A 26743-nucleotide genomic window follows, 5' to 3' on the forward strand; every position below is an offset into this window, starting at 1 on the left:
CATGCTGAGCGTTTGACCCATGTGCCCCGCCACGAAAACCAGGGGAAATTTGTTCTGATTTTCCTTGTTCCATCAACATTTAAATGCAACCTTATGTAAGAGAGTATAACTACTAAAAAATGACCAACTTTTCTTTAAAAATCTCATAAGAAACATTTTTAGTTACCCACTTCTGTCATTTTTAATAACGCCATTTTATTATGTTGTTGTTCTTAAAGAACAATGTTCACAGAAGTATAAATAAAGTTACAAAATACTTTCCTTAAAGATCACTAAGCAGATCAGATGGCCTCTGATCAATGCAATAGCCATTAACTGCAAGCATGTCATAATGCTAACCTAAATGACAGGCCTACCCATGGCATGGAGGCAGTTACAGAGCCATGGGAAGAAAACGCCAAGCACAGTGACTTCTTCCACGTTTTATAAGGGACTTCCTTATCTCCCTTCAAATCCCTAAGGAAAGGATTGTCTGGTAGTTTTCATAACAACTAATTCCTGTATAAAATGGGTAAAAAAAAAAAAAAAAAACATACTAATTGGACTCACCACATTTCTGGAGTCTTCTGGGTAGACAGATTAACTTACCCTGCTGTAAAAGAAACTTCTCAAATGCAAGTACATATCCCAACAAAACATTAGCAGATGGTGATTATAAAATGTGTGTGAGAGGCTTGGGTGTGCTTAGTCATACTGTTCACCAGAAAAGACAGATTACTATGGGTATGAAAAGACAGATTACTATGGATGTGAAATGTAATGGAAAAGCATTCTATATGTACACTGTAAATAAAAGACAGACTAGGGACAGCATGGGCCCTCTCCAGAAGCTATCAGGAGAACTGGCTACCCTGGATTTGGAGAAGACTGAGGTTCTAAATGACTTCTTTGCCTCAGTCTTCACTGGCAAAGGCTCTGAGCACACAACCCAAGTCTTGGAAGGCAGATGCAGGGACTGTGAGAATGAAGACCTTAGAGCCACTGTAGGAGAGGAACTGGTTTGAGACCATCTTAAGAACCTGAATGTGCGCAAGTGCAGGGGACCTGATGAAATCCATCCGCAGGTCCTGTAGGAGCTGGAGAATGAAGTTGCTAAGCCGCTGGCCATCATATTTGAGAAATCATGGCAGTCAGGTGAAGTTCCCGATGACTGGAAAAGGGATAATACAAATCCCCATTTTCAAGAAGGGGAAAACAGATGACCCAGGGAATTACAGACCAGTCAGTCTCACCTCTGTGCCTGGCAAAACCTTGAGGCAGATTCTTCTGGTAGGCATGCTAAGGCACATGAAAATCAACAAGGTGCTTGGTGACAGCCAGCATGGCTTCACTAAGGGGAAATCCTGCCTGACCAATTTGGTGGCCTTCTATGATGGGGCTACAGAACTGATGGATAGGGGTAGAGAGTTGATGTCATTTACCTGGACTTGTGCAAAGTGTTCGACACTGTCCCACACGACATCCTTGTCTCTAAATTGGAGAGACATCAATTTGATGGATGGACCACTCAGTGGATAAAGAACTGGCTGGATGGCCACATGCAAAGAGTTGTGGTCAATGGCTCAATGTCTGGATGGAGACCAGTAACGAGTGGTGTCCCTCGGGGATCAGTGTTGGGACCGGTCTTGTTCAACATCTTCATCACTGACATGGACAGTGGGATTGAGTGCACCTCAGCAAGTCTGCCAAAGACACCAAGCTGTGTGGTTTGGTTGATACCCTGGAGGGAAGGAATGCCATCCAGAGGGACCTTGACACGCTTGTGAGGTGGGCTGATGCCAACCTTATGAAGTTTAACCATGACAAGTGCAAGGTCCTACACCTGGGTCGGAGCAATCTCAGGCACAGCTGCAGGTTGGGCAAAGAAGAGATTCAGAGCAGCCCTGTGGAGAAGGATTTGGGGGCGTTGGTCAATAAGAAACTTAACATGAGGCATTTTCAGTGTGTGCTCGCAGCCCAGAAAGCCATCCGTATCCTGGGATGCATCAAAAGGAGCATGACCAGCAGGTCAAAGAAGATGATCCTGCCCCTCTACTCTGCTCTTGTGAGACCTCACCTGGAGTACTGTGTGCAGTTCTGGTGTCCTCAACATAAAAAGGACGTGGAACTGTTGGAACAAGTCCAGAGGAGGGCCACGAGGATGATCAGGGGACTGGAGCACCTCCCATATGAAGACAGGCTGAGAAAGTTGTGTCTGTTCAGCCTGGAGAACAGAAAGCTGCATGGAGACCTCATAGCAGCCTTCCAGTATCTGAAGGGGGCCTATAAGGATGCTGGGGAGGGACTCTTCATTAGGGACTATAGTGACAGTACAAGGGCTAATGGGTTCAAACTTTAACAGGGGAAGTTTAGATTGGATATAAGGAAGAAGTTCTTTACTGTGAGGACGGTGAGGCACTGGAATGGGTTGCCCAGGGAAGCTGTGAATACTCCATCCCTGGCGGTGTTCGAGGCCAGGTTGAACAGAGCCTTGGGTGATATGGTTTAGTGTGAGGTGTCCCTGCCCATGACAGGGGGATTGGAACTTGATGATCTTAAGGTCCTTTCCAACCCTAACTATTCTATGATTCTATATGTTGCTACAATGATCCATAATGTTGAAAAGTCAAAATAGGTAACTGAAAATAGATTACAGAATAGAATTTGAGCATAACTGCTGAATACAGCAAGATGGGGGGGGGAAGCTTTGTTCCTGTAATCTTTTTGCGTCTAACAGTTATGACTAAAGATGAGATATAGACCTAGATGGACACTGCTCCAACCCAATACACCTCAGCTCCTCAGTGCTCAGGAGAGGTGGGATTTAAAGGAATGACAGAGTTTCTTAGACAATTTAATCATGCTACTAATTCTGCGATCTTTTTATTACTTAATTATTTAATAGCAGTTCTATTATTAATGGATGTGGTTTATGCACATCTTATCCACTACAGATACAGATTTATAAACCGCTGTAAATTACAGTGCTGTAATTGGACAGTGTTGACTTGAAACTTGAGTAGTTCAGGAATTTTCACAGGCATGATGCCTGAAGACAAATTTTAATTTCATCTCTAAAGCAGATTCCCTCTGCATCTTTAGACTACTCATCTCCATTTTCTCCTCTCTAAACGTGCCTCCAAGGACAGTGCTAGAGGTTTAATTAATGAATGTGAATCATCTCAGCATTGCCTCCTGATTTTCAGATATAACCAATAATAAGCCAAAATTTTACTAAGGCAAAACTATAGTTCCACTTGAGGAAAAGCACAATTTCCACTATGCCAGTCAGAAGTGGGCCTGCAAAATACAAAATCAAAGCTGTGCTACTTTCAATCTCTGCCAACAAGTGCAGTAGTGTGTCTTCAAGTGTGCAGCCACTTATGGTGTTAAGTTTTCATACAGCCTGCAGCCTGACCTATGGCGTCGTGGCTTCTCTGCTAACCATGCTCAAGTTGGCAAGATACACATACAGCAAGATATAGCAGTCAGATGACTGTGATTACCTGCCCTTGCAACTCCCACATGTGGGGCAGGCACCATCACTGGTCATGAGCATGTATACTCCGCTAGGAGTCACCTCTCCTCAGAGGATATGTCTTCCCGTTCCCACCCACTGCCACAGGGCATGTCAACATTCCTCAAGCTACCTGAACTGTTTGCATAATCAGTCCCTAATTGTTTCCACCCAACAGAGGATACCAGAGATGACCGCCTTCAGCTTTTTTGGTTAAGCCTGCTCATTTCAATTGAAACAGGACACAGAACAATTGCAGCTGAGAAAGGGGAAATGAAGGGATAAGAAGAATATCACAAGAGATGCATGGGAAATTCTTGTATGTGACCACCACACCATTAATCAATGCCAAAGGACTTGTTCAAATTACATGGCTGCCAGATGTGTTCCTGCCGTTGCCTTCATGTCATTCACATGACTTCACATTCATGAGACGAACTGCGCACCAGATTTGAACACCTCTATCTCCCTGTTCAAGTACTTTTCTACACTGTAATCCCAGATGTTTTTTTGGCATTAGTATCAAGAAAATAAATTCAGGCACGTGTTATTGAAGAGACTGGGGTATTTTATGTGACACTGAACAGCTTTACATTCGTAGAGGAAGAGGAAAAGAAAGCTACTGGAAGTACCGTAACTGGAAAGTGGCATTATTTTCCATCCGGTGACCTCCTGGCAATTCCAGAAGTATCACAGCAGGCACGTTCCTGTCCCACCTCCCTGTTTAGTTTCTCATGATCATCATCATCACCCTCTTATCTTGTCTGGCCATTAGGATCACTACATCATACACTGCAGACTAAAGACCATCACTGAGTAGTTTCAAACCTGTAACTTCAGAGATGTGAGACAGCTTGTGGGTGAACATCCAATCTTAATGACAAAACAAAGTGATGGAGAAACTGTCATGCCTCTCAGAGGCAAGCTGTTCCTCTAAGCTCCAAGTTTCAGCAAGTAAATGTCAGGAAAAGAACTGCCAAAAAAAAATAAAAGTAATAATAAAAAAAATTAAATGTGAATCAGTCATTTATTACACAAAAAAGAATCAAACTGCTGTTAGTCACATGTTCCTCGAGGTCTGCCTGTTTCTGTTTCCCTACCAAGTATATTGTCAGATCCATTAAAGAAAACGAGGACAAAACCAATGCCTGTGCATGCATATGCCCAGAAACACAAATACAGTTGATGGTAGTCACTCCTCTCAAATCTAACAGCAAGATTCATTTCAACTATCTGTTAATTGCCATCCAGGAAAAGGGATTATATTCAGATTTTATGACTGACAAAAGAAGACATATATGTGTTGTTAATGCAAGACAAAACAGGAGCATCTCATCACAGAATTATCTGAAATCTACCACTTATTTTCATTTGATCAAAACAAGACAGGTGGTCTGCTCATCACCAAAAGCTGGCTGTTCTCAAGAGATGTCAACCACTGTGAAGAGATGCTCAGATGGTTACAATCAACCAAAGATGGAAACTGACTGAATGTTAAACTTTATTACATTTCTATTGGTATTATGTTATGATCAAGACATCACAGGCCCCCAGCTACTGACTGCAAATGGGAGACTTGAATACTCAAAGGATTAAGGCTTTCATCTCACTCTAAATTGCAAAATTTGTTTTCAGTTGGCAATCCTGCCAGATGAAAACAAGCAAATTCATATTTTTAGATATACTGAGTTCAGTACTTTTTCTAAACTGAACTCAGACATCAAATCTTTCTACTATACATACCATTTGTTAGCAAACTCACCCATACTTTCCATCCCTTTACGTTCACTGGCACTGAAGCACAGAGAGAGAATGAACTCCTTTCCCCCCCTCAAGGAGCATTCTCTCCAACCTTCATTAGCCAAACTGAAGCTAGTTACAGAATGACTAAAAGCAGTTAGAAATCTAAAACCAGTATGTTAGTCAACAACTGATTATATTAAAAATGTGATACTCATTTGAGAATACCTTTATAAAAAACCCTAAGAAATCCCATGGCTTTTTGTGAGTCTTTTAAGCTGTAATCAATTTATAGCATAGAAACTGAGTCAGCTGCTATGTAGTTAAGGCTTCCCATGAGAAGTATAGCTTTGCAGTGACTCAACGGGAATTGTTCTCAACCTACATGAGCCTGAAACACTGCAGTCATTAACCAAGTGCAGCTCACTGAGTCTTCCCTTTAAAAATCTGCAAGAAGAAATTTTCACCTTCTCCTCCCACCCAGAAATTCTCCTTATTGCTGTGTTAGAAAATGGAGTCCGCCTTTCTCTGCCACAGCTACTGCCTCCCAAACACAATTTCCACCTTTTAACAATTAAGGGTAATGAAGCACCTCCACTATAAGTGTGACACCTTTATTCTTGTTCCCCTCCCAGTTTGCTGTCAGGATCTGTCCTAGCCTAAAGTAGTCTTGATGCCTCCACAGAAAGACCCCCCCTGCCCTGAAATGCCTGGTCTCTTCTTAACACACTAGAAGAGGCTGGCAGGAGAGACTATACTCTGACCTAACTTTCAGTCCTTCCTTCCTTCACACCCTGCTGTGAATGGTCTCTTTGCCCACAAGTCCAGATCAGAGATGCTGGCAGGAAGAGTTGCTGCTCCTCGCTTCTGCAGAAGTGAGACCTCCTCTGTACAGAAACCCTCCTGTGAAAAGCCTTCCCTTTGCATTTGGAATGGACCTGTGTTTAAAGGCAAATTTTCCTATTCAAATGGGAAATGAGCAGAAAATGCAACACATATGTAACACATAAAAAAAAAAACAAAATCATGTGCCTGTAAATTCCTGTTCCTAGTAAATAATTATTACCTGTAGCAACAGGCAGTGCAGATGCTTCCCCCCTCTCCCTGCCCTTCTTCCTTTTCTTCAGTTACAGCATCAAAAGGAAACTAAGACCTTTTAGAGACATAAATGATGCATTCCTGCTCTAGAATGGCATCAGCATCTGGACACCTTGCAAAAAAGTTCAATACCCACCAATTCTCCCCACCACCCCTGATAGCAAGCATGAATATTCTTGCCTTTCTTCTTATTTACCAACAACACTTAAAGGCAAGAGCGTTCAGAAGTTCATTTCAGTGGGTTTTGAACTGGTTACATTACAGCCAATTGCTTTGATCTGGGGGAGGGAGGAGGAGGGAAGCAGAGAACATCTGAAGTTCACAAAGCCAAAAGCCAAGATGCACAAAACTGAAACATTCCAAAGTTAAAAATAATTATCTTTCAACTGCAAGAGCAGAGCTGTAATTTTGAGCAGTACAGCATGATATCATGGTTTATATGGGGCCAGCTCAATAAATCAGGCTGTGCCTAATTAGAGATCCTACTGCAAATCTACATTCTTTAGACAAACAATTAAAACAGGACAGTCCATAACACAAGCCAGATATGTTTACTAAAATACGTTCTTTTCAAGCTTTTATGCTCACTACTGCTTACAAAGCTTTCACATTTAGTAAATTATAGACCCCTAAGCTTTTATTTTAGGCTGACTTCACTTTCAAGGAATTCTTCAATTAACTTTACATTGCTTTAGGATCTTCATCCAATGAGAAAATAATCTGTCGTTTCTTCCAGTGCCAATGGCTGCCCTCCATGTTTGACTTGCAGGCTTACTGTCTCTTTAGAGCCAGGGTCTGTTTGTCTAAAACCAGCCTATTTGTCACAGCATTTTGACAAGTCCTCTGGAAAAGGAGGACAAACTTTTGTGGTGGGCAAACTGATAGGAACAATGAAGGCTGTTCTCACAATCTCAATAGATGAGTGCCAAATTGAAGGAACACTCGGCAATAAGCCCAGAGCTGAAAGCCCTGACTACCTGAGATACCCTTCTTTCCTACCTACCCCAATTTTTGATTTTGCAATTTCTACTTTTCTCATTTTTCTTTTCCAAAAGATGTGCTTTTCCTCAAATCTCAGTTATGACATGCTCAAACATTTACAGCCTAAAAAACCCAGTGCTATCAAACATTACTATCTGTAGATGGTCCCGATGCCTCTGGAACTATTGAAAATGCCGTGGAGACTTTGACTATCAGTTACCTGGTAGTTAATGTTAAATCAAGAGCTGAAGAGTTTAATTAAAAGCATGAGCTGAACAGAATGGACAGGATTCATTCCTAAACTGCATATTTTTTCCTCCTAAACCTTCAGAGATTTGTATGTTTTTTTTAATCTCAGATTAAATAGAGGGGGAGAGTGGGCAGCTTTTACTCCTTTTCCCTTTTGACATTTGACTTGGTAAATGGACCAAAATATGAAGGATGAGAAAAACTGTAAAGAACATGACTGAGGAGCAAAATGTTTGACACTGTTAACAGAAAAGGACCACACAAAAAAAGAAAGGTATTTCTGTTAGCGCAGTATTATGTTGTTCAAATTATTTTCTTCTGTGGAAAACTAACCAAGCACAAACATGGAGAAAATATCACCCACCTCTTAATAAACAGTTTTTAGATAAAATAATGCAGCAAGCTTTAAAGGAATCAAAACACATTAAATATTATATGTTCATAAAGACATGGCAAATGCACCTCCCTCAACCACAGCCACCATGATCAGCATAACCTTAAACAGAAATGCACCCTTCAGACCTCTATTTGAATTCTTCCTTACGATAAAAATGCATCAAAATTATTGCTTAATATTTTTTAATTTATTTTTTTTTTTAAGACTTTGTGGACAGAAATATTATGACTGACCTCACTTAAGTGCAAGCGTTTGGAGTCATAGCCATTCCAATCCCCTTACATTCTCAGTGTGCAGCAACAGATTTCTCAGGAAAAAAAAACATTAGTATTCCGACATAGTTTGGACAGCAACAGTAAAAATTAAGAAAGCAGACTTCACAAAGAAGTATCTATTTTTGCAATGCGGGCTTTCGCACAATACATACAGAATAAAATATTTCAGTTCTCTTGTGTAAACTTGTAGATTGTTTGCTATTGATCTTTTGAGTCATATTTTGGCACTAAACTGGTAGAAAATATAAGTACTACAAACCAAGTGATATAATCTACATGTATATTTAACTCATTTTGCTTTTATCTTTCCAAGAGGAAAACTCAGGAAAGATACAAAAATCAAAGATAGGTGAAAAAAAGACCAAAACCAGAATATAGTAAAATTTATATTTTTAAATAAATAATTTGCACTCCAATTTTTTTTTTCTCATATTATGAGTTTTGTGATAATGAAAACCTTCAGAAGAGATAAATTCTTTGCTCTTTAAAGTTACAGGACAGAACTCAGATTAAAGCACTGTTTCTACCTGTACTCAAGATATAGGACTATAAAGCACTTTCTTAAATAAATGACATAGTGACTCTATAAAACCAAGGCAAAAAACGATCTTTAGGAATCTACATTTTTTTTTCAGAGTGCATTATTCTTTCCTCCCTGCCCCAAAACTGCTGTGTATTCACGAAAATAAAGAAGAAAACTGCATTATAGCGAACCAATCCATATGGCCCAGGCTGTAATGCTGTGTGTGCAGTGCATGTACACACTACATGCTGATGACACATTCCCCGTCTACTACTGTTGTGGCACAGAGCAGTTGCCAGAGTGTCCAGGTTTCTGGTCCTTTGTGGAGCACACAATACTGCATGGCAGTTTGGATAGAAGCTAGGAAAAAAACATACGGAGGAGGGTAGCTGACAGAGGGCAACTAATGCAATGCTTCTCACTGGCAAGTAAAGCTTTGCTCAACCTCAAAATCTCAGTTGGGACATGTCTTTAACCAGATAACGAAATTGCCAGGCAAGGACAACAGTGCATGAGAGAAAGAATGCATGAGTGAGACCATGCGCATGAGGTGGAACATATGTGCTTCCTCCTTTCCTTCTCCCAGGTTTCTCCCACCAGCTGAGAGCCACTACCCAAGGGCTCAAACCTCTTCATGTCTGGTTACCTAAAAATAAGAACATGGTGTAGGCCAGTATTTAGAGAACAACTGGAGGAATCTTACACCCATTAAACCCTAGGTCAGTGTTTTCTTACCTCTCTGAAGCAGGGACTCACAGATGACAGCTTTTTCGTTTCTTTTCCTCACTCCTCACCTACCCTCCCCTCCTGTCACACTGCTTTCCACCTCTTCCTCTCTGCCACCTGGGAATCAGCTGTGGGGGAGCTGTCAAGGTGACAAACACCATGCACCAACTTCTGTGAAACTATGAGCTTTGTCTCTTGGAATAAAGCATCTCAAACTCCAGAGTTCATTTAAGAACACGACTAACTGCCTTTCAGATGGAATAGCAAGGAAAAAGCATATTTAAGACTTCAGAAAATTAAAAATCACACAAATTGCGCTGACTTCATTTGAGGCTGAAACCCACATAAAATCTGTTTAATAATAAGCGAGAGAATGTTTGCCTTATATTACACAAAGGATCAGACTAGATGGCTACAGAGGGTCCTTCTGACTAAGTTGTGACGATACAGATGCCAGGGAATTTTAAAGATCAGGATTATTTCCAGTATGAATTACACTATTTGTTGGTTTAGTTTTGGTCTTCTAAAACCTGACAAAACCCAAAGGAATATTGTGCACACAGCAGCCCAGAGCCTGCCTTTAGATACTGTCCAAATGACATACTTCTTTGATCAAGTAGATAGCAATAACTGTTTCCATTAATTCTCTGTTAAGAATCACAGGATTCAAACTGTTGATTTCCAGGATTACCTCATACCCAGGCCTCTCACTGATTAACTAAAACTGTATATATATAAGAAAATGAACAAGAAAGCAGAACTGCAAAACTATGAACCAAGAGTGTCCCTGATAAAAGAAACGGACTGCTGTTCTCAGCTCCTTTCCATAGGTTGATTGTGAATTGTAACCAGACAAGATCGCCTTTTTCAAGCTTCCAGCAACTGGCAAACATGCATTCTCTACAGGAAGTTGTATTTATAGTTGCATTACTCTTCACAATACACCAATTCTCTCATAATCAGAAGTTGTCTCTAGGCCTGCTAAATGAAAGATCTTTTTCCTTGGGATTGCAGCCTTTAACAGGAAGCTTCCAAATCTACAGTGAGTAAGGGCTGTGGAGGGAAAAATATAGGACAATACAGCTCCCACGCCATTATTAGATAGTAAAGACATATCAGATTTTGTGTTTTTGGTTTTTTTTAAGGAAACCAAACAACTCTGGAATCATGGCATTGCAATTTGCGTTAAATAATCTGTTAAATCATCATTTAACTTGCAATATGTGTTTAACTTGAATATCTTTTGCTACCCAGCTTTAAATTCTTCTTGGGTATGGATATCAGTATATACTTGGACAGGGCCTTTAAACATGCAGATATTCCACAGGAAATCTGCTGCAGTGCACTCTGCTTCATTGAAGGAAAATCTATTTCAAACTTCTGCAAGCAACTGACAGTTAATAACTTGCTTGTTAACTTGTTCACCTTACATATAGAAAATTATTAAGAAAGAAACCCCAAACACCTACTGGAAATCTTCAAATTGTCTTCCAACAACAATATCAGAGTATTTAAAAGGGCACAGCACTAGCCTGAGCTGAGGTTTTTCCCCCTCCTCCCCTAAACATAGAGACAAAGAACACCATTTATTAAGTAAAAAGAAATTAATACTTTACCAAAGGAAAAACTCTTCAAAAGCAAAAAAGCACTTCAAAAGTTGTTCTTACCTAAAACTGAAAGAAGAGAGAGATGGAAAAGTGCGTAAGACTAAGAATCATCCCTTGGAGCACTGCACCTTCAAAACACAATTCCCAAACAGTATTTTACAGATATCGTGACAGCTGTGGAACAAATCTAAAGAAAACAAGATACACCACAACAGGAAATTGCAATTTCTTTGAAAAAATAATTAACCTTCAGAAGGAAACCACTACTAGTATAAACAAACAAGTAATAAAGGAAACTGTTTTACCACAGGGAAACCTGTCCTAAAGCAGTGGCACAAGGGAATATAAAAAGTGTTTGCCAGAAGTGATGGGTCTCTGAAGAAAATGGGAACAATTCTGTAACAAGGATCATGCACACACAAACTTCAAATAAGTCATCTTCAAGTTTTCAAAGAGGAGGCTGGAGCACAGAAATCCAGTAACTTTAAATAGAGGGCTCAAATTTACATTGAATGTAATCACATACTGCTGGCACTTATACATGACCAGGAGGAGTTTGAAGGATATCTACCAGGCTAAATTGCTTTTATAATCATAGCTTTCGATGACCAATCCTTGTAATTTATAATAACTACAGTTATATAAGCATCTTGGTGATTATTCCATTATATTAAGTGGGAATCTGAAATGCAAAAAGATGAAAAATCTCAAAGTTAAACCTTATTCATCAGAAGATGACAATTTAATATTTTTTCCCCAAAAGACACACAAACTGAAAACAGGTCTAATTTTTAGAACTTAAAATCATTACTTTTTACATGAAAACCTCATTCTCTAATCTATGAATTTTTGCTCCCTTTTACTGCTTACAATTCCTAAAATAGTTGCCAGTGAGCAGTAGTCCTTTTGTATTTACTGATATTCCAGTGGGAGAAAAGAAGTTCACAGGGGTGTAAGAAAGCTGTAACTAAAATAAATACTAAAAATAGAAACATTTTTTATTTCAGATGTTAGGTCAACTATCTGCAAATAACAGCATTTCAGACTGTCCTTATTTGTTCTTGTTTGTTACACTGGTGCCCTTTGTGGTTTCTAGTATTTTGGCAACTGGAACATACACAATAAAGCTAGCAACACAACAAAAGTTTAGCAAAGGCAACAATAATTTGATTTAAAAAAGAACACAGAACATAGAACAGAGCAGGCAGTTCTACTAATAGTGGAACCAGCTTGATCTGGCTTCCTATGACTGTCTCTTACGGGGATTTGAAAAACCTTCAGTAGGTCAACAACCTCATATTAAAATTTCCCTCTTCTACCTGTACTTTTAGTCATTCAATTTATTTTTTCTTTTTTTTTGAAGCAGCATTTAACTAAGGAAAAGAACTTTCCTGCTCTCTGAACCAGTTTCTTAACACTACAGCAGCATTAAGTTTTGTGACTTCTTGTTTTCTGATCCTCTTGTAGAGGATCAGTACAAGAGAAAAGCCTTTATACAATGCTAAAATAGATCCATGGTTAGCAAATTCCAATCCTTACCTATAAGGAGATTTTAGTAAAGTCAGAAATGCTAACTATCGCTATGGAGATCTGAAACACAAATACATCACCTGTGCCTCACCATCCTCACAAGTGAGGTTTTTTTTCCTATCTCTCCTAAAGGGATTTGGGAAATGGAAATTTTCAAAGATAGACAAATGGCAGAAAATAACATGTATGAATTAAGAATGTCACAGTGTTGCACTCAGGAAATTTAAGAGATTATCTCTGGAAACACCCTCTCAAATGGAAAAATGGTGGCAGCAGCAATCGTTGGAGATGAGGGAAAGTCAGGCCTATCTAAAACCAAGACATCCTTCCAGTTCCTGGGAGGAAGAGCAAGAATGAACTGCCGATGGTTTAATTGTGCACTTTTCTCATGCTGTTAAAACAAAGAGCATAGAGCATCCAGAAACCCTCTGCATTACCTTGTAGCTATCCCTGCAGTGTGAGCTCACCAAGGGCTCCCATGTATAGCTAAGCTGCAAGCCAGAAACCTCAACAGTCAACAACAATCAAGCAAAGGGCTGTTTCAAGATACAGGCAGACCACTAACCAACCAAGAACAAAGGCTCTGCTTCTGCAAAAGTCCTGACAAAGGCAGAGTCTCACAAGAACTGCAAGAAATCCCAAGGCAGAGACAGTGTCTGAGCCCTTCTCAAAAGCCAGAGGGAGCCAAAAGAAAGGCTCCTGGTGCAGAGCTCTGCTCTGCTGTTTCACTGCATTGCAAACATGAACCTTCTTTTTTTGACACGTGATGCCCTCATGGCACAACCATTGAGCATCATGCACATCCCCAAGATCATAATTTTCTTCAATTCCATTTGTTCCGTTCCTTTTTTTTTAATCCCTGAGATTCCCCATATTCTTCTGGTATCTTCCAATAAGAGTTTGTTAAAGTTATTCATGGATATGAAGAACATGCAAAATCTGAAAGCAGATTTGAGAAAACATTTCTGTGCGCTCTCCCTGGAAGATAAAGTGCCAACACCTGATCTAAAACTTTCTGTAGTCTTCCTATGGTACTGGTGTGGCCAATACACCCAGGTGTATTTATACCAGAAAAGGCTACAGGAAGAAAGGCATACACAGCAAATATAAAATACTAAATCTTCACAGAGGTTTTTCTGAATATGTAGGACTCTGCTGTTGGCCTTTTGTATCCCCCTGGGCATGGTGATCTTCAGCCAAATAGAAGATAAAAACTACTGAAATACGAAGATGACCACACAAAGCATTGGAGAAAGCTATCTTGCTGCACACGGAAACAAAAAGTGGCCTGCAGTGTTATCAGACAAGCTGCCTGAAGCTTTACAACACACCACAAATGCCAACCAGAAAAAAAACACATCCAAAAGTCACATTAATCCTTAGGTAAATTTAGATTTAAGTAGCTCAGTAATAATAAAACTAAGAATGACAGTTCTGGCCATTTAAACCACTTAGCTATTTTGGCTTGGTACACTTGTTATTGATACAGAGGGTTGACCATTGTACAAGGGGGTTGTACAGGGGGGTTGTACAAGGGGGTTAGAGGAATTTGTTTAAACAAAAGGACTATCTGTTGTAAATGCCTGCTAAGCAGAACAGAGACCTCCGGTCCTGTTAATAAGCAGACGCCTGAATCTAGTGATAAAGGGGAGAAGCAGAGGATTTACGGCTGGGACACTGATCAAACTCTACTGATAAAGGGGAGAAGTAGAGGATTTATGGCTGGGACACTGACCAAACTCTAAGGCCGCACGTAAAGACTAAAAAAGGTGAAAAGTGCAAGAAGAGGAAGACTCATTTACTTCATCTTGAAGACCCCTACCCAGAGGAGGAAGACTCATTTACTTCATCTTGAGACCCCTGCCCATGACCAGAGGGGGCACTGCGCAGGCGCAGAGGACCTTCTGGCTCATTATAATACGAAGCGGGCATAGGACATGAATATGTATAGGCGTATTGTGAAACCTTATGAATATATATAACTTTAGAGAATAAATGTAGAGGGAAACAACACTGAGGCACGCATGACTTTGAGGAATTATCCCCGTGCGTCTCAGCGCTGAATAAAAAGCATACCTACTTTACAACTTTAACGAGTTGTGGAGTCAATCCGCGCATCATTATCAGGCCACCTGAGCCAGGACACTACTGCTAACATCTGCTTCCTGCCTCTCAGGCCCTTCCTCCATCAGAGCTTTCCCTGGACTCGGAATTTGACTGAGCCAAGGAGACGGATGGTGCTCGCCCTCTCTCTGCAGACTTTTTGCTGCTTTGAGCAGCAAGAGGGAACTAGAACTTGACATGAACTGGAGGATGGGTGATGTCCTGCCTCATAAATCTGCAGAACTGAAGGTACAGATTTTACAGAAGTTGTTTAAAGACAGTTTCTTGTTTCAATTCTACTTCACTCAGTAACTTTAAATTTTGAGAAAGAAACTTTCAAGCTTTGTTCAATTAATTTTCTAGTTGAAAGCACAGAAAAAGTGCGGTCTAGGAAAAAAAAAAAAAAAAAAAATCAGTTCTACAGCCAAGGTGCTGGCTATTTAGCTGGGAGAAAACAAAAGCCAGAAATACTATTTCAGTGCTCAAGCTGAAAGACAGGTTCTAGTTGTACAGCTTACATAAAGGCAAGTGACAAACAATACACTTGATTTTTGGTTAAACACTGACTTGCTGAATAAAATCTATGTTACTCTTTTAAAACAGTTCCTTTAAAAGCAGCAAAACAAAATAACAGACAGTATTAATCTGGACATGAACTTCTGCTATCCTTATTGAGACATGTTATAATTATAACTGACTCCATTAGCATACTGAAAATGTGCTGCATGTTGCATTAGAGAACTTTACATATATCTATTAATTTATTATATGCTGACTTATCTGGTGCACCTTTTGAGACTAGCAAACTAATAACAGAATTACTTGCTTTTTCTTTAAGATATATTTGCAAAACGTAATCAAAAAGTGCATATAAAATTTTATCTCAGGCATCAGTATGGCCTTTATTAGAATTGGTCAAGATGTATGCCTTACAGAAATAAGTTGGGACTTTTTTCCTGCCTAATTAGTCATTGACCATTCTTTTCTCTTAAGGGAATGTTTCTTCCAAGAAATGTCACTTAGATAAGAATCAAGGTTGTTTACATTCTACACAAATGTTATGCTCTCAAGCTTTCATTTCTGAAAACGTCAAAAAGTAAGGGGGATGATGCTGTGCTTGTAAAAACATTCTTTATTAACAGAACGAGTCTCATGGCATTTCAGGTTTCCCACAAGATGTTTTTCTGTCTATCATTTTAGAACTTTTTCCCAAACATCATACTCCTGATATAGGCTTTGGCAGGTTGCAAGATATGAGCTGGCTAGAAAATGATAGCTTGTTTTCAGTATAACCTTTGACTGTTAAACATTAAGTACTTTTTGCACAAGGTAATTCAGACCAAGGTGCACACACACAGAAAAGATGACAGTTTAAGTTGTGGAAAGCTGAAGTCCTGAAGGATGTCAATGACAATTTTATGAAGAAAACAAATCTTGAAACATAAATCAGCTTTTCTTGCAAATTCTATATTGTCTTCATTCTAGTCTCCTAAGAGAGATTTAATAGCATTTAACAGCACACTTTCTTGAAAGTTTAGTGGAACATCAATACAGACATTCTACAAAGAACCTCTAGTTAAAGGACACACACAGACAAATAGCTGAACAAATACTGATCTTCAGGTACATAAAAGGTCAAATTAGCCAGCCCACAATAACAAAATGACCAAGACTTCAAAGCATATCAGAGAACACGTTCACATGTTTTCTTGATCAATAAGATCAATTTCCCATCTATTCCATTAAAGAATCAAGAGGTGGACAAAATCTGAACAGTTGTATTTGCAGCCCAAGGAAGTTTCAAAAGCTGGATACAGAATCACAAACTTGCCAGTTCTATTTTGTAAGCTTATATCTGTGCAAATACCCAAGAAGAAACAGGAGGCTTTGCTGACAGACAGCAACTGAATCATGGTCCTGTTGCAAATCTTACTAATGTCATAACACTAACATTGCTAAACCCATGAATGTGAAAAAGACTTTAGTTGATAAAAATCGGAATTCACGTAAGGACAGGGAAGTTTCTAAAGCTGCCTAGACCACAGATATCTAATGGCACTTTTCATTTAGCAATATAGTCAGGTATCTGTTAAAGGCATATTTAATGTTTCATAAAGTTTAAAACAAAAGTGCTTCTAATCAGATCTGGCAGGAAAGGGAGAAATGCATACACAGAATGAGGTAAGTGCAATCTTGCCCAGCTGAAGAACAGGGAATGGCAGGGCTTCAGGCCATGACTCACACAGACACTAAACAGTAGAGAGCTACAGATAATTCTCAGGTAAACCTTGCATGAGCCACTACATCATCCTTCTCTATCCTTCCTGCATTAATCATGTCATTAGTAACCTGACGCAGCCCAAGAAGAATGTCGGATTTACAGGAAGCAGAGCAATGCTAGCAGAACAAACACTTTGGCAGGTCAAAAAAGGAAAGACCAACCTAAATTTCATTTTAGATTGAACCACACCCTAGAAGAACAAGAAAACTGGGAAAAAGAAAAAAACAAAACCAAAAAAAGGTATCTTCCCACTATGAGAAGTTTATTTAAAGTTCCTGATGAACCAGTTACTGAGAGCACAAATGTAAAGGATACACAAGAGCACACAATAAAGAACCAGCTCAAACATGTACCTAAGTAAAGACAAAAAAAAACAAACCCAAGCTTTCTTTTGAAGTTTTCATCATAGTTACGTAATTTCCACATTAGTCTAGATGTTTTTAAACAACTTCTATAGCATATAGTCATGAATCAATTGTACAGTGAATACAAAGTGTACTGTTAGGAAAGACTCTGTCCTAGCCAGGTGTCTCGGTTACTCCACTAACGTAAGAACGACAAGGGGAAATACTCAGCCAAAATAAAAATGAAAAATTTCAGAATTGCCTTTAAAAATTATTACTCTGGATTGATAGCACTCTGTAATAAATGTCACCATAATTTAAAATACTGTATATGGCTAATTCACCTTAAACATCTCCAAGAAGTAATGGTCATTTGACAGGATGGCAGATCACTTCTATTCACTCTGAAACAAGTAAAAACCCCTGCAGATTACTCTAAAAGCAGAATGAAATTATCCTTAAGTGTCTTGATGCAAAGAAAGGTCTCAACCAAAACATGCAAGGGATACAGGGAGCAGCAGTAGCTGCATTAAAAGAAAGTCCACCGAGCCACTTCACAATAGCAATTCTCAGAAGAGCATCCACAGCAAACATGTGCTGAAGCCTCTCTAAGCATATGAAGTCTCTCTAAGCGTATGAAGTCTCTCTAAGCGTATGGAAAGCATATGGTACTGCTTATGGGTTTTTTTCAGGTTCTCATTACTTCATCTAAGTCTTCCTAAGTAGGGTTCCTATTATGTTTCCTTCCCATAGAACACTCCCTTTTCCCTCACTCTCCTCCCATTTTATCTTAGCATCAATCCTGTGAACTGACAAATTGATTTCTTAACTTCATGACTTTAACCCACAGGGTTGCAAGCCTACCTTCCATCATAAAGCAAAGCTCTAGAAACTGAAAAGCAAAGTCAGAAAAAAATATTTTCTCTCTTCCTTTTCTCTTTCATCTTTGACCCACTACAATGGCTGTTCATGAGCTACTGACACCTAAATGTGTCACCCAAGTTAAAAATTTGTTTTAATTAATTGTAATTGCTTTGTTCTTACTGATTATTCACAGCATTCTTTTCTCAACATTAAAAGTAACATATTACCAATTTTACAGCTAAAAGTTAAGACAATATATCAAAATATTAGCGTAATGCAAAATAAAAAAGAAAATATTCATCTTCTCACATTGATTTGGAAAGTTTCTTGGTTGTGCCATGACAGTAGCCCTAAGTCCCTTATAAGAATTTAAACCAAGGTGGTTTGAAGGTTTTCTCAACTTATGTCCCTTTCCTGTTTACTTTTCTAAAGCCAAGATTGACTTGAGAGAAACAAAAAAAAAATGTTTTGCCCATGGCTGTTCAATGTCACATGCAGAAAACCACTAGTAATCCCAAATTTGAAATAGGCAGTAATCTGCTATACAACTATTACCTTTCTCATCAGTTTTCTGAAGGTCAGCTAAAGACTATGTGGGCAATAGTGGAAAATCTCTCAGAAGAGTCCCTATGTATATAAACAGCATTTGCCAGATTGTTGGTTGGCAGTAAGTTGGCAAGATTGATCTGTTTGTGCTTCATTCAGGAAAGGTGTTAAGGACAGTTTCACAACTTTGGTTTACTTTGGGAGGAATGGGGGTGTCTGGTATGCTCTTTTTTAAGACCTTCTGAAACCAAAGGAAAGATTTAGAGAGAATGCCACTAACTTAATACATATTCTGCAGTGTATACGAGCACCCTGGGGAAAATCTTCACTCTGATAGATTCCATCTTCTCCTGCCTCGAGGAGTATAAACCGGGTTCACAGTTTACATTTAACCTAATGGTGGGTTTCAGAACAAACACATTTCAGACATATCTAGCAAATACTCCTCACACAGCATTCCAAGTTTCTCCTGAAAAAAAGGCCTTCCTTCCTGAGAAAGACTTCAATGATATCTTCTAAACCTGCCAGTAGCTTGCATTACATAGCACACCTAAGAATTTTAAACTGACCTTTGTCCCCTCCAAGAAAGCCATCAGTCTGTTCCAAACGACCCCCACACACTCAGCAGAAAGCCAAAGCTCCCCGAAACTTTCAAATATGTAATCTATCTGTCCCAAGGGATGAGACTGTGTCTGCCTCTTCACGCACACAAAAGGGTGAAAGAGCTTTCTACAGTCTTAAATATCTCACAGCACACATCTGGTCCTTAGAAGCCTTTTCTTACTCCTTGCTCTGTGCCACTGCTTCCTTCCATGTCCATGTCTAAAAAGGGTCTCAGAAATTTACTGACAACTTGGAAGTAACATGCACATGCACTTTGCCAGCATAAGCTACAGAAAGGTGAGGAGGAGAAATACACACAACCCACTTACGCTGCACACCTATTATAGCGAGGCTACTAGGATGGAAGCACGCAGTATGAATACCTTCCCCAGGAATCTGCACTTCCCCTAAGGGACCATGCAGCAGTTTGCACGGGTGTTATACGCCCCATGCAAACACCGTTTTCTGGTGGTGGGAACTGAATTTGCTATCTCCTGCCAACTTAAATCTATCAGGAAAAGCAAAAACAGAGAAACAAAACAGACAACAGCTATAGAGGTTCCAGAGGAATGTAATGACTATAACAAAAGGCAATAGCAGTAATGTGACAAGGGTTTATTAATGGGTCAAAAACCAGGCTGAAATGACTAAGATACAGAATCAAACCCTAGCTGGATCGCCTGCCTCCTTCAGAGATTGCAGGCCTTTGCGCAATTTGTATTCAGCTTCCCCAGGGACCATTAAAAAGAAGTCTCTATCTGGTCTTTCACCTCTCAATCAGAAGGGTGTTCTACCAAAGCAGAGCAGCATTACTACCATAGAATCGTAGAATGGTTGCTCAGGTTGCAAACACAGACCAGACTGGTCACAGCCTCATGCAGTCTTGCCCTGAACACTGATAGGGATGGAGCATTCACCACTGCCTTGGGCAACCTGTTCCAGTGTATCACCACCCTCACAGTAAAGAATTTCTTTCTTATATCTAACTTAAATCTCTCCTGGTTAAGTTTCAACCCATTATCCCTTGTCCCATCCCTTTTAGCAGAGCAGAAACAGCAGAAGGATCAAGCTGTACCCTCTTAATGAAGGTCAGCAAGTTGGAGTAGAGCACAAACACCATCTACCAACTAGTGCAAACTACCACTGATGCAGTGCAAATGGTTTCCTTAAAGTGACTGTAAACCTATGGTAAGAAAACAGTAGTCAACAGAAGTCTGTACAACTACTACTAAAAGAGCACATAAACAGACTATAAGTATGGAGAGGTGGAGAGAGGCGACAACACTGGAGTGACTTAGGTATTTTATCCCATTCTTTCAAGCGAAGGCGTGTCTACTCACATCTTAAATACCGCCTTGTTTCTTCAGAATACTACCAACCTTTGCCACTATTAGGAAGTACGACTTTCATGCATTGATAACACTTCAATATTTCAGCATATGTAGGTATCATTCCAAGTACACAAGAGATAGCAGTGTGTTGCGGTTCTGATCATATCTACATTCACATGTAGCTACTCATAAAATTGACACCTTCCACCCATGCATGCCAGGCCTTTTCTCAATTATTCAACTTAAATAGCTCAGTAACACAAAACATTAATTCGACAAAAATCTCAATTTCTTAGTTACAATGATTTAAAACAAACAAACAAACAAAAAACAAACAAAACTCAAACAGTAAGTCCTACTCTTTCCACTAACAAACCCACGGGTTTTCAAACAGAACTTTCTAAGCAGTAAGACATTGTCTTCCTTGATATTCCATGTGTATCATGGAACGGCCTTTGAAGGGGACAGTCAAAACAGTAAGATTTCACTTTGTTTCAGATTTATCAAACCAGGTGCCAAATTCTTCTCCGTATTTGATGGGGAGGTAAATGTGTATGAGAGTGCTTCAGCTGGGTACCTAAAGAAGTGAAAAGACCAGAACGCACTGAGATCAAGAAGGGACAATCAGAACTGGCAAGAATTATGAACTGAACAGAAACCTACCACATTTCGGACAGGAGTGGGACATGGAACAGACCTCGCTAGAGTTGCCAGAAAAGTAACAGTAAGCCAAAAATTAAACTTGCTGCAAACCGTTACGCAAAGAGTGACTCAAAATAGTAAAGAGCTGTTTGGTTCTCAAATAAATACTATGACAATGTGTCAAGACACATTATGTTATCTTAGTATGACTTAAATATTTCTGAAAGCTATGTAAAAAAATGTTTCCTTTCTTCCTGTTTGGAAGCCTTAATTTTATCAAGAAAACTCAAAGATGCTGCCATCATTTCCTTGGGGATTTAGTATACTGGACAAGTCACTGGTCTTAACAAGTGTACCAATTCACATCTAGTATTGTTTTAATAGCCCATGCCCTGACTAAAGACAAAAAAGGACCATAAAGCATTTAATTGTGCTTTAATAAAAGCCAGTAAAATATTCTTTCCTTTTTTTAATGCAAAACCACAGAATTTCCTTATATACATCTTATTATTAGTCAAAACTAACTCGGTACACTTGAAGAAAAAAAGAAAGTAACACACTTCATTGTTACAAGTTAATTGTGATACATTACCTTGAAAAATCAAGGAGACTAACTGATGGATCAACATTTTTTCCCCATATCTTACAATGTTAGCTGATTTTGTACAGTGAATATTTACACAGCCCTTCACAGAAACTTTTCTAATACAGTAAAATTGTTTTAACCAGCAATTAGTAAAACAGGGTACTGGTGCTCTCTCCTGTGACTTCACCAGGAACTGTACAGTAATTGCAGAAAGTTTTGCAAAAGGTTAGCCCCTTTCGACTTTAAAGACTAAATTCCACACTTCACTATCAAAAACATAGAAGCTTACATCAGAAAGACACTACAGACCTAAAATCTTGCACCTGTAATGTTAAAAAGTGAAAAACCATAAAATGTAAGTGAAAACACAGGGCATTTGTAGATTTAGAAAATTAAAATGCTTCTTTTGTTCAGAGGTATTATTACAACCATTATGGAATTTGTTACTATAATAGCTGATAGAAAAGTGATCAAATGGCACATCACCTGAAAAAAGTATGATGAATATTATCATGGAAGTACTCGACATGACTTGACATTGACATGGGAGAGGAGAAAATCCATCTCATCCAAAAAAAAAGTGTGAAAATCAACATAGCCTAGTAAAAGTTTAGTAATCTAAGAGTTCAAGAAAGAGTTATCTAGAACACATGAGCTAACCCAGACTAACTGGTTCCTTCTCCCTCTGTCATTATCCATCAGTAATAGGTGGTTTAATACTAGAAATGCATTATGTGGTTTTCACTCTTGGCAATAACTTCAAGAAACAGCAGGCAAATATAAAATGTAATTGTTTGAAACAACAGTGTGTGTATATTAAATGAGTTGCTACCAGCAAATAACAAAAAAATACATTCCTGTGTCCAAGTAATCCCATTTTTCTTTCCTTTCTCTCCTTTTACATCCTTGGATCATCTTCTGAAAACAGATCATGCTTGTTTCACTCCTCAGCACATGGTAGGGCTGAGTTCCGTTCCACTCAGGTTTTCCTCCCAGTAGCCTGCCTTTATCTGCTCTTGCACCTTATCTGAGCAAACTGGTCACATCTCCATGATAAAGACAGACTATTGCTACTAGACCATTCAATATCAATACTATGGCATTCTTTCCCCTCCAGCAGCTGCCTGGCTGTGGGCTACACTTTTCGAAGGGTCCTTCAAGATCAGTGTCATAGCTTTATGAACCAGTGAATTCCCAAAGATTAAATTCTCCATGTAAATTCTAGCAGCTAGAATTTGCTCACTCCCTACCAACACACACAACTATTTCTGAAACTACAGGAGAGTACAAAAAAAAAACCCAAAAACAGAAAAAAGAAAACTTTGAATGAAACAAAATCAAGATATTGAATAGCAGTACTTTTTATTCTTACAGGAATCTGCTAGACTTCATAACCATTAATCAGAAGAGCATATTATTCACATGCAACTTTTTAAATGGTAGAAATGTTACTGGATCTAGTCTAATCCGTAACAAATTATTTTATACAAATGTATCAATGTACTCTGGTATACAATTTTATTAAGTTAATGCTGAAATAAAGACCTCTGAAGTCAAAAGAAATCTTTCAAGCAGTAGTCACTTATGCTTGTAAAAAAAAAAAAAAATCATCACCTTCTTCTGAATTTTACTGCAGGCTCATACTACAAGAGAGGCAATTCTAGACACAACTAAGAAGAAATTTTGGGAGAACGTCCCTAATACCAGCAGAAGAGCTCTGAACTGGTAGGAATCATTTTTATATGCATGTTTTTAAGAGGGTATTACTGAAAAATACATAAAAAACATATAAGCTCATTTCTCATGCATGAATTTCTCTATAGGATGAAAATAACAGGAACCTGCTTAGGTCAGTATAGGGCAATTTCTGCAGCTAACTTGGTAGACTCACTAGTAGAAAATATTAAATCTTTTAAAAAACCAAGCCATTCTTACTTTCTTGGCCAAACTCTGGAAGACTTTCTCATACTTTCTACATGTAGTTGCCATTGCTCCATTTACCCAGTTCTTTTAAATTCTAAGTCATAGAAGTGGGTGGAGAGAGGAACTGATTTTGTTCTGCATACTAAGGAACTCTTTTAGTTGATAAAATTTATCAAAAGCTTTTTATATCTCAAATAAGTCTTTTCATGTAAAGTAAATGTGAAAACGTATTTGTATTTCTCCTGTACGTTTTCTAGTCAAAGCTCCCCCTTAGAAATAGTAAACTATTGAAAAAATACGTGAATCCTCCAGATTCACTTTAAAAAGTACGTTCATATACAGAGATGTCATATTAAGCACATACAGTAGTTAACTCATCTGCTTTTGCCATCTGCACACTAGAACAACAAGCAATGGGGTTTTTTTTTTGACCAAAATAATGTTTCTGTAAATACGTTCTGGAATTTCACTGTTCCATTTAAATTAATATAGAACTTACAGTAAGTGGCCCTAACAGAGAGAACATTTCTGATGTCTCTGCCTGAAACACATGCCTTCCCACAACACTTCCTGTCTTGCACCCGTTTTTGGATATTATCACTTGTCTGACAAGAATGAGGTCAGCTAGGATTGTAAAGATACTTCACAGCAGCTGTCCAGCATTTCTTTGCAAGTACATCAGCTTTTAACTCCTTAACTGCCCCACCAAAACAGACACTGTAGTCTTGCAGGTACACGAAAGAATAAAGACTTTTCAGAGTGCACAGGGCGCTGGCCACTGAGCTATCTAGAAGTGCTTAACTGGGGGACATAAATGACTAAACTTTTCATGTGAGCAAAAAAAAAGCTCATGAATGAGCCATGTGATGTGAAATTAAGAAGCATTACCACTTTTGCAGCAGCCAGGACCAAAATGAGATGGGGAGGTAAGACAACACCATTTATGCAGAAGAAAGAGAAACACTGTGTTTGAAGAACAGCCGAGAAAGACAGCCAAATTTCAAATACTAAGGTTTATCAGCACTTTCCCAAACACACTTGGCTAAGTCTCAGCAAGTAAAACTTTATTGGTCCAGTTGCTTTCAGGACCAATAAAGCTGAACTAAACCTGTATAAGCAGCAAAGAATACTCTGAATTTACACAAAACTTATAATGTGACACAATAAACCCATCCCCAAAACTCTCACAAAACTTCCCGATGTTTTAAAACTCTCCATCTTAGGTCGCACAGGCTGTCAGAAATGTCTTTTATTCATTTATGAAGATGCATTCACAGAATCACTAGCATAAACTGTGTATGAATGAATCTTTCAGTAGCAAAAAATTTGATCTGTGTCAATTATGCCCGTATTTCCATGAAATGCGCCAGAATGTGCACCCATGTTTTACTGGCTGTGGGAGGACAGATGGAGACATACCGACACTGACTGATGATATCTGGCATACAAGCTTTACCTGTATTAAAGTTAGTGTGTTTTGTTTGTTGTTTTTTTTTTGATAAAGTTCCACACATGGTATAAATTTACTCCCAATCAGTTCACTGAACTGCATGGCCACCATTTCCATTTGAGAAGCGTTAAGATGATACAAGCTTACCACATCACCAAACCAAAATTCTTTGTTGCTTTCTGACACCCTGTGTAAGAGCTGTTGAAGAGACAAGGAGAGCAGCTTTCTATCACACTGCAGTCTCTCCAGCTCAGGTACCACAGGAGGCTGTGAGAGAACAGCAGCTGGGAGCGCAGAGTATGTTTTTAAAAGGTTCAGGTATGAGACTGATGAGAGACAAAGAGACTGTGATCATGCAGCACAAATGTCCCAATAAGACATGATTTCCACAGCTTCTTACTTTCCTTGTGTATGATGTGTTCACAGGTGCTGTGCACATCCTCCCTTTGTACAGTGAGCCTAGCTTACATCTTGTTTCAAAAATACTGCAACAATTTTGTGATTTAAACCATGATTTAGTTACAATATTACAGTTGGTATAGTTTCAAAAGAGCAGCATTACTCTTTAGCCTGCGCACCGCTCACACTTTGCAGGGTTTTGGCAGTGAGCAACTTAGCTCATCCATTCTCATATTGTAACACTTCAAAGTACATACCAGATCTAAGAAAGCATTTACAAACTCAGCTTGCAAATAAAAAAAATTAAAAAAAAGAAAAGAAAAAAATCTTTCACAAAACTGATTCTGTCTTGCAAAAAGTCTCTGTATGCCCTTGGCTGCTTCTGTCCCCACCTGAGGTAGGGCGTATACACATGTAATACTTTATACATGTGCATGCAGGTCTACAGGGCAATCCTCTGTGCTTCCTTCCAAATGGCAACTTTTCAAAAAGCAGCTGCCACTGTGTACAATAACTCAAGCAAAAGTCTGAGAAGCAAGTCAGCACACAAGATATTAGCTCAGTTTTGCCTACAGTAAAAACCAAGCAACACAAACGCAAAAGTAAGCAACTTCCAACCACTCACCTGGCTCAAGAGTTAAATTATAGCTTCATAACACTGTACCAAGGTGTGCTGCAATAAATACTATGCTACCCTAAAGGAATTGTTAATGTCAACCTGGCATCATCGTCAGCAGATCTCTTCCGGGCCCCTTTCTTTCAAACTAGCTAGGTTTCCGTGTCAAACCACAGGTTGCCTCAGTGTTCTGTTTGTAACATACTTTTTTGATGAGTTAAAACCTGATAAACAGCAATATCAACCATATGGGTCCTTTATAAAATCCCATGTTTCTGTAGTTATGGACAACTAATGGAAAAACCCTGAAAGCTGAACTTAGTGTAACAGAACTGAGATGAAACAAGTTGTGTCTTTTTCCCCACAAGCCATAAACATCAGATGCATACAGCATGTTAAGACACTATAAAGGCCTAAGGGGGCACAGATAATT

The 26743-nt window shown here is 39.0% G+C and overlaps 2 protein-coding genes across 6 annotated transcripts in view; one reads left to right on the forward strand and one right to left on the reverse strand.

Annotated features, from left to right (window-relative positions):
- CMSS1 (cms1 ribosomal small subunit homolog) overlaps positions 1-26743 on the reverse strand; it is a 250363-nt gene that overhangs the window by 116869 nt on the left and 106751 nt on the right. The window contains exon 1 of one of the 3 annotated variants that reach the window (XM_057413071.1): positions 4325-4459. The exons of the other annotated variants lie outside the window; for them this stretch is intronic. Within the exon in view, the coding sequence (XP_057269054.1) occupies positions 4325-4364 (40 nt within the window). The 5' untranslated portion in view covers positions 4365-4459. Of the gene's footprint in view, positions 1-4324; positions 4460-26743 lie in introns of those variants that run through there. 3 annotated transcript variants of the gene reach the window in all.
- Positions 1-26743, forward strand: part of FILIP1L (filamin A interacting protein 1 like) — a 206739-nt gene that overhangs the window by 76465 nt on the left and 103531 nt on the right. The window lies entirely within an intron of this gene.

This window comes from Pezoporus wallicus, unplaced genomic scaffold (genome assembly GCF_028554395.1).
Source record: "Pezoporus wallicus isolate ANWC-B61680 ecotype Strahan unplaced genomic scaffold, APGP_CSIRO_Pwel_v1 contig_6484, whole genome shotgun sequence".
NCBI lineage: Eukaryota > Metazoa > Chordata > Aves > Psittaciformes > Psittacidae > Pezoporus > Pezoporus wallicus.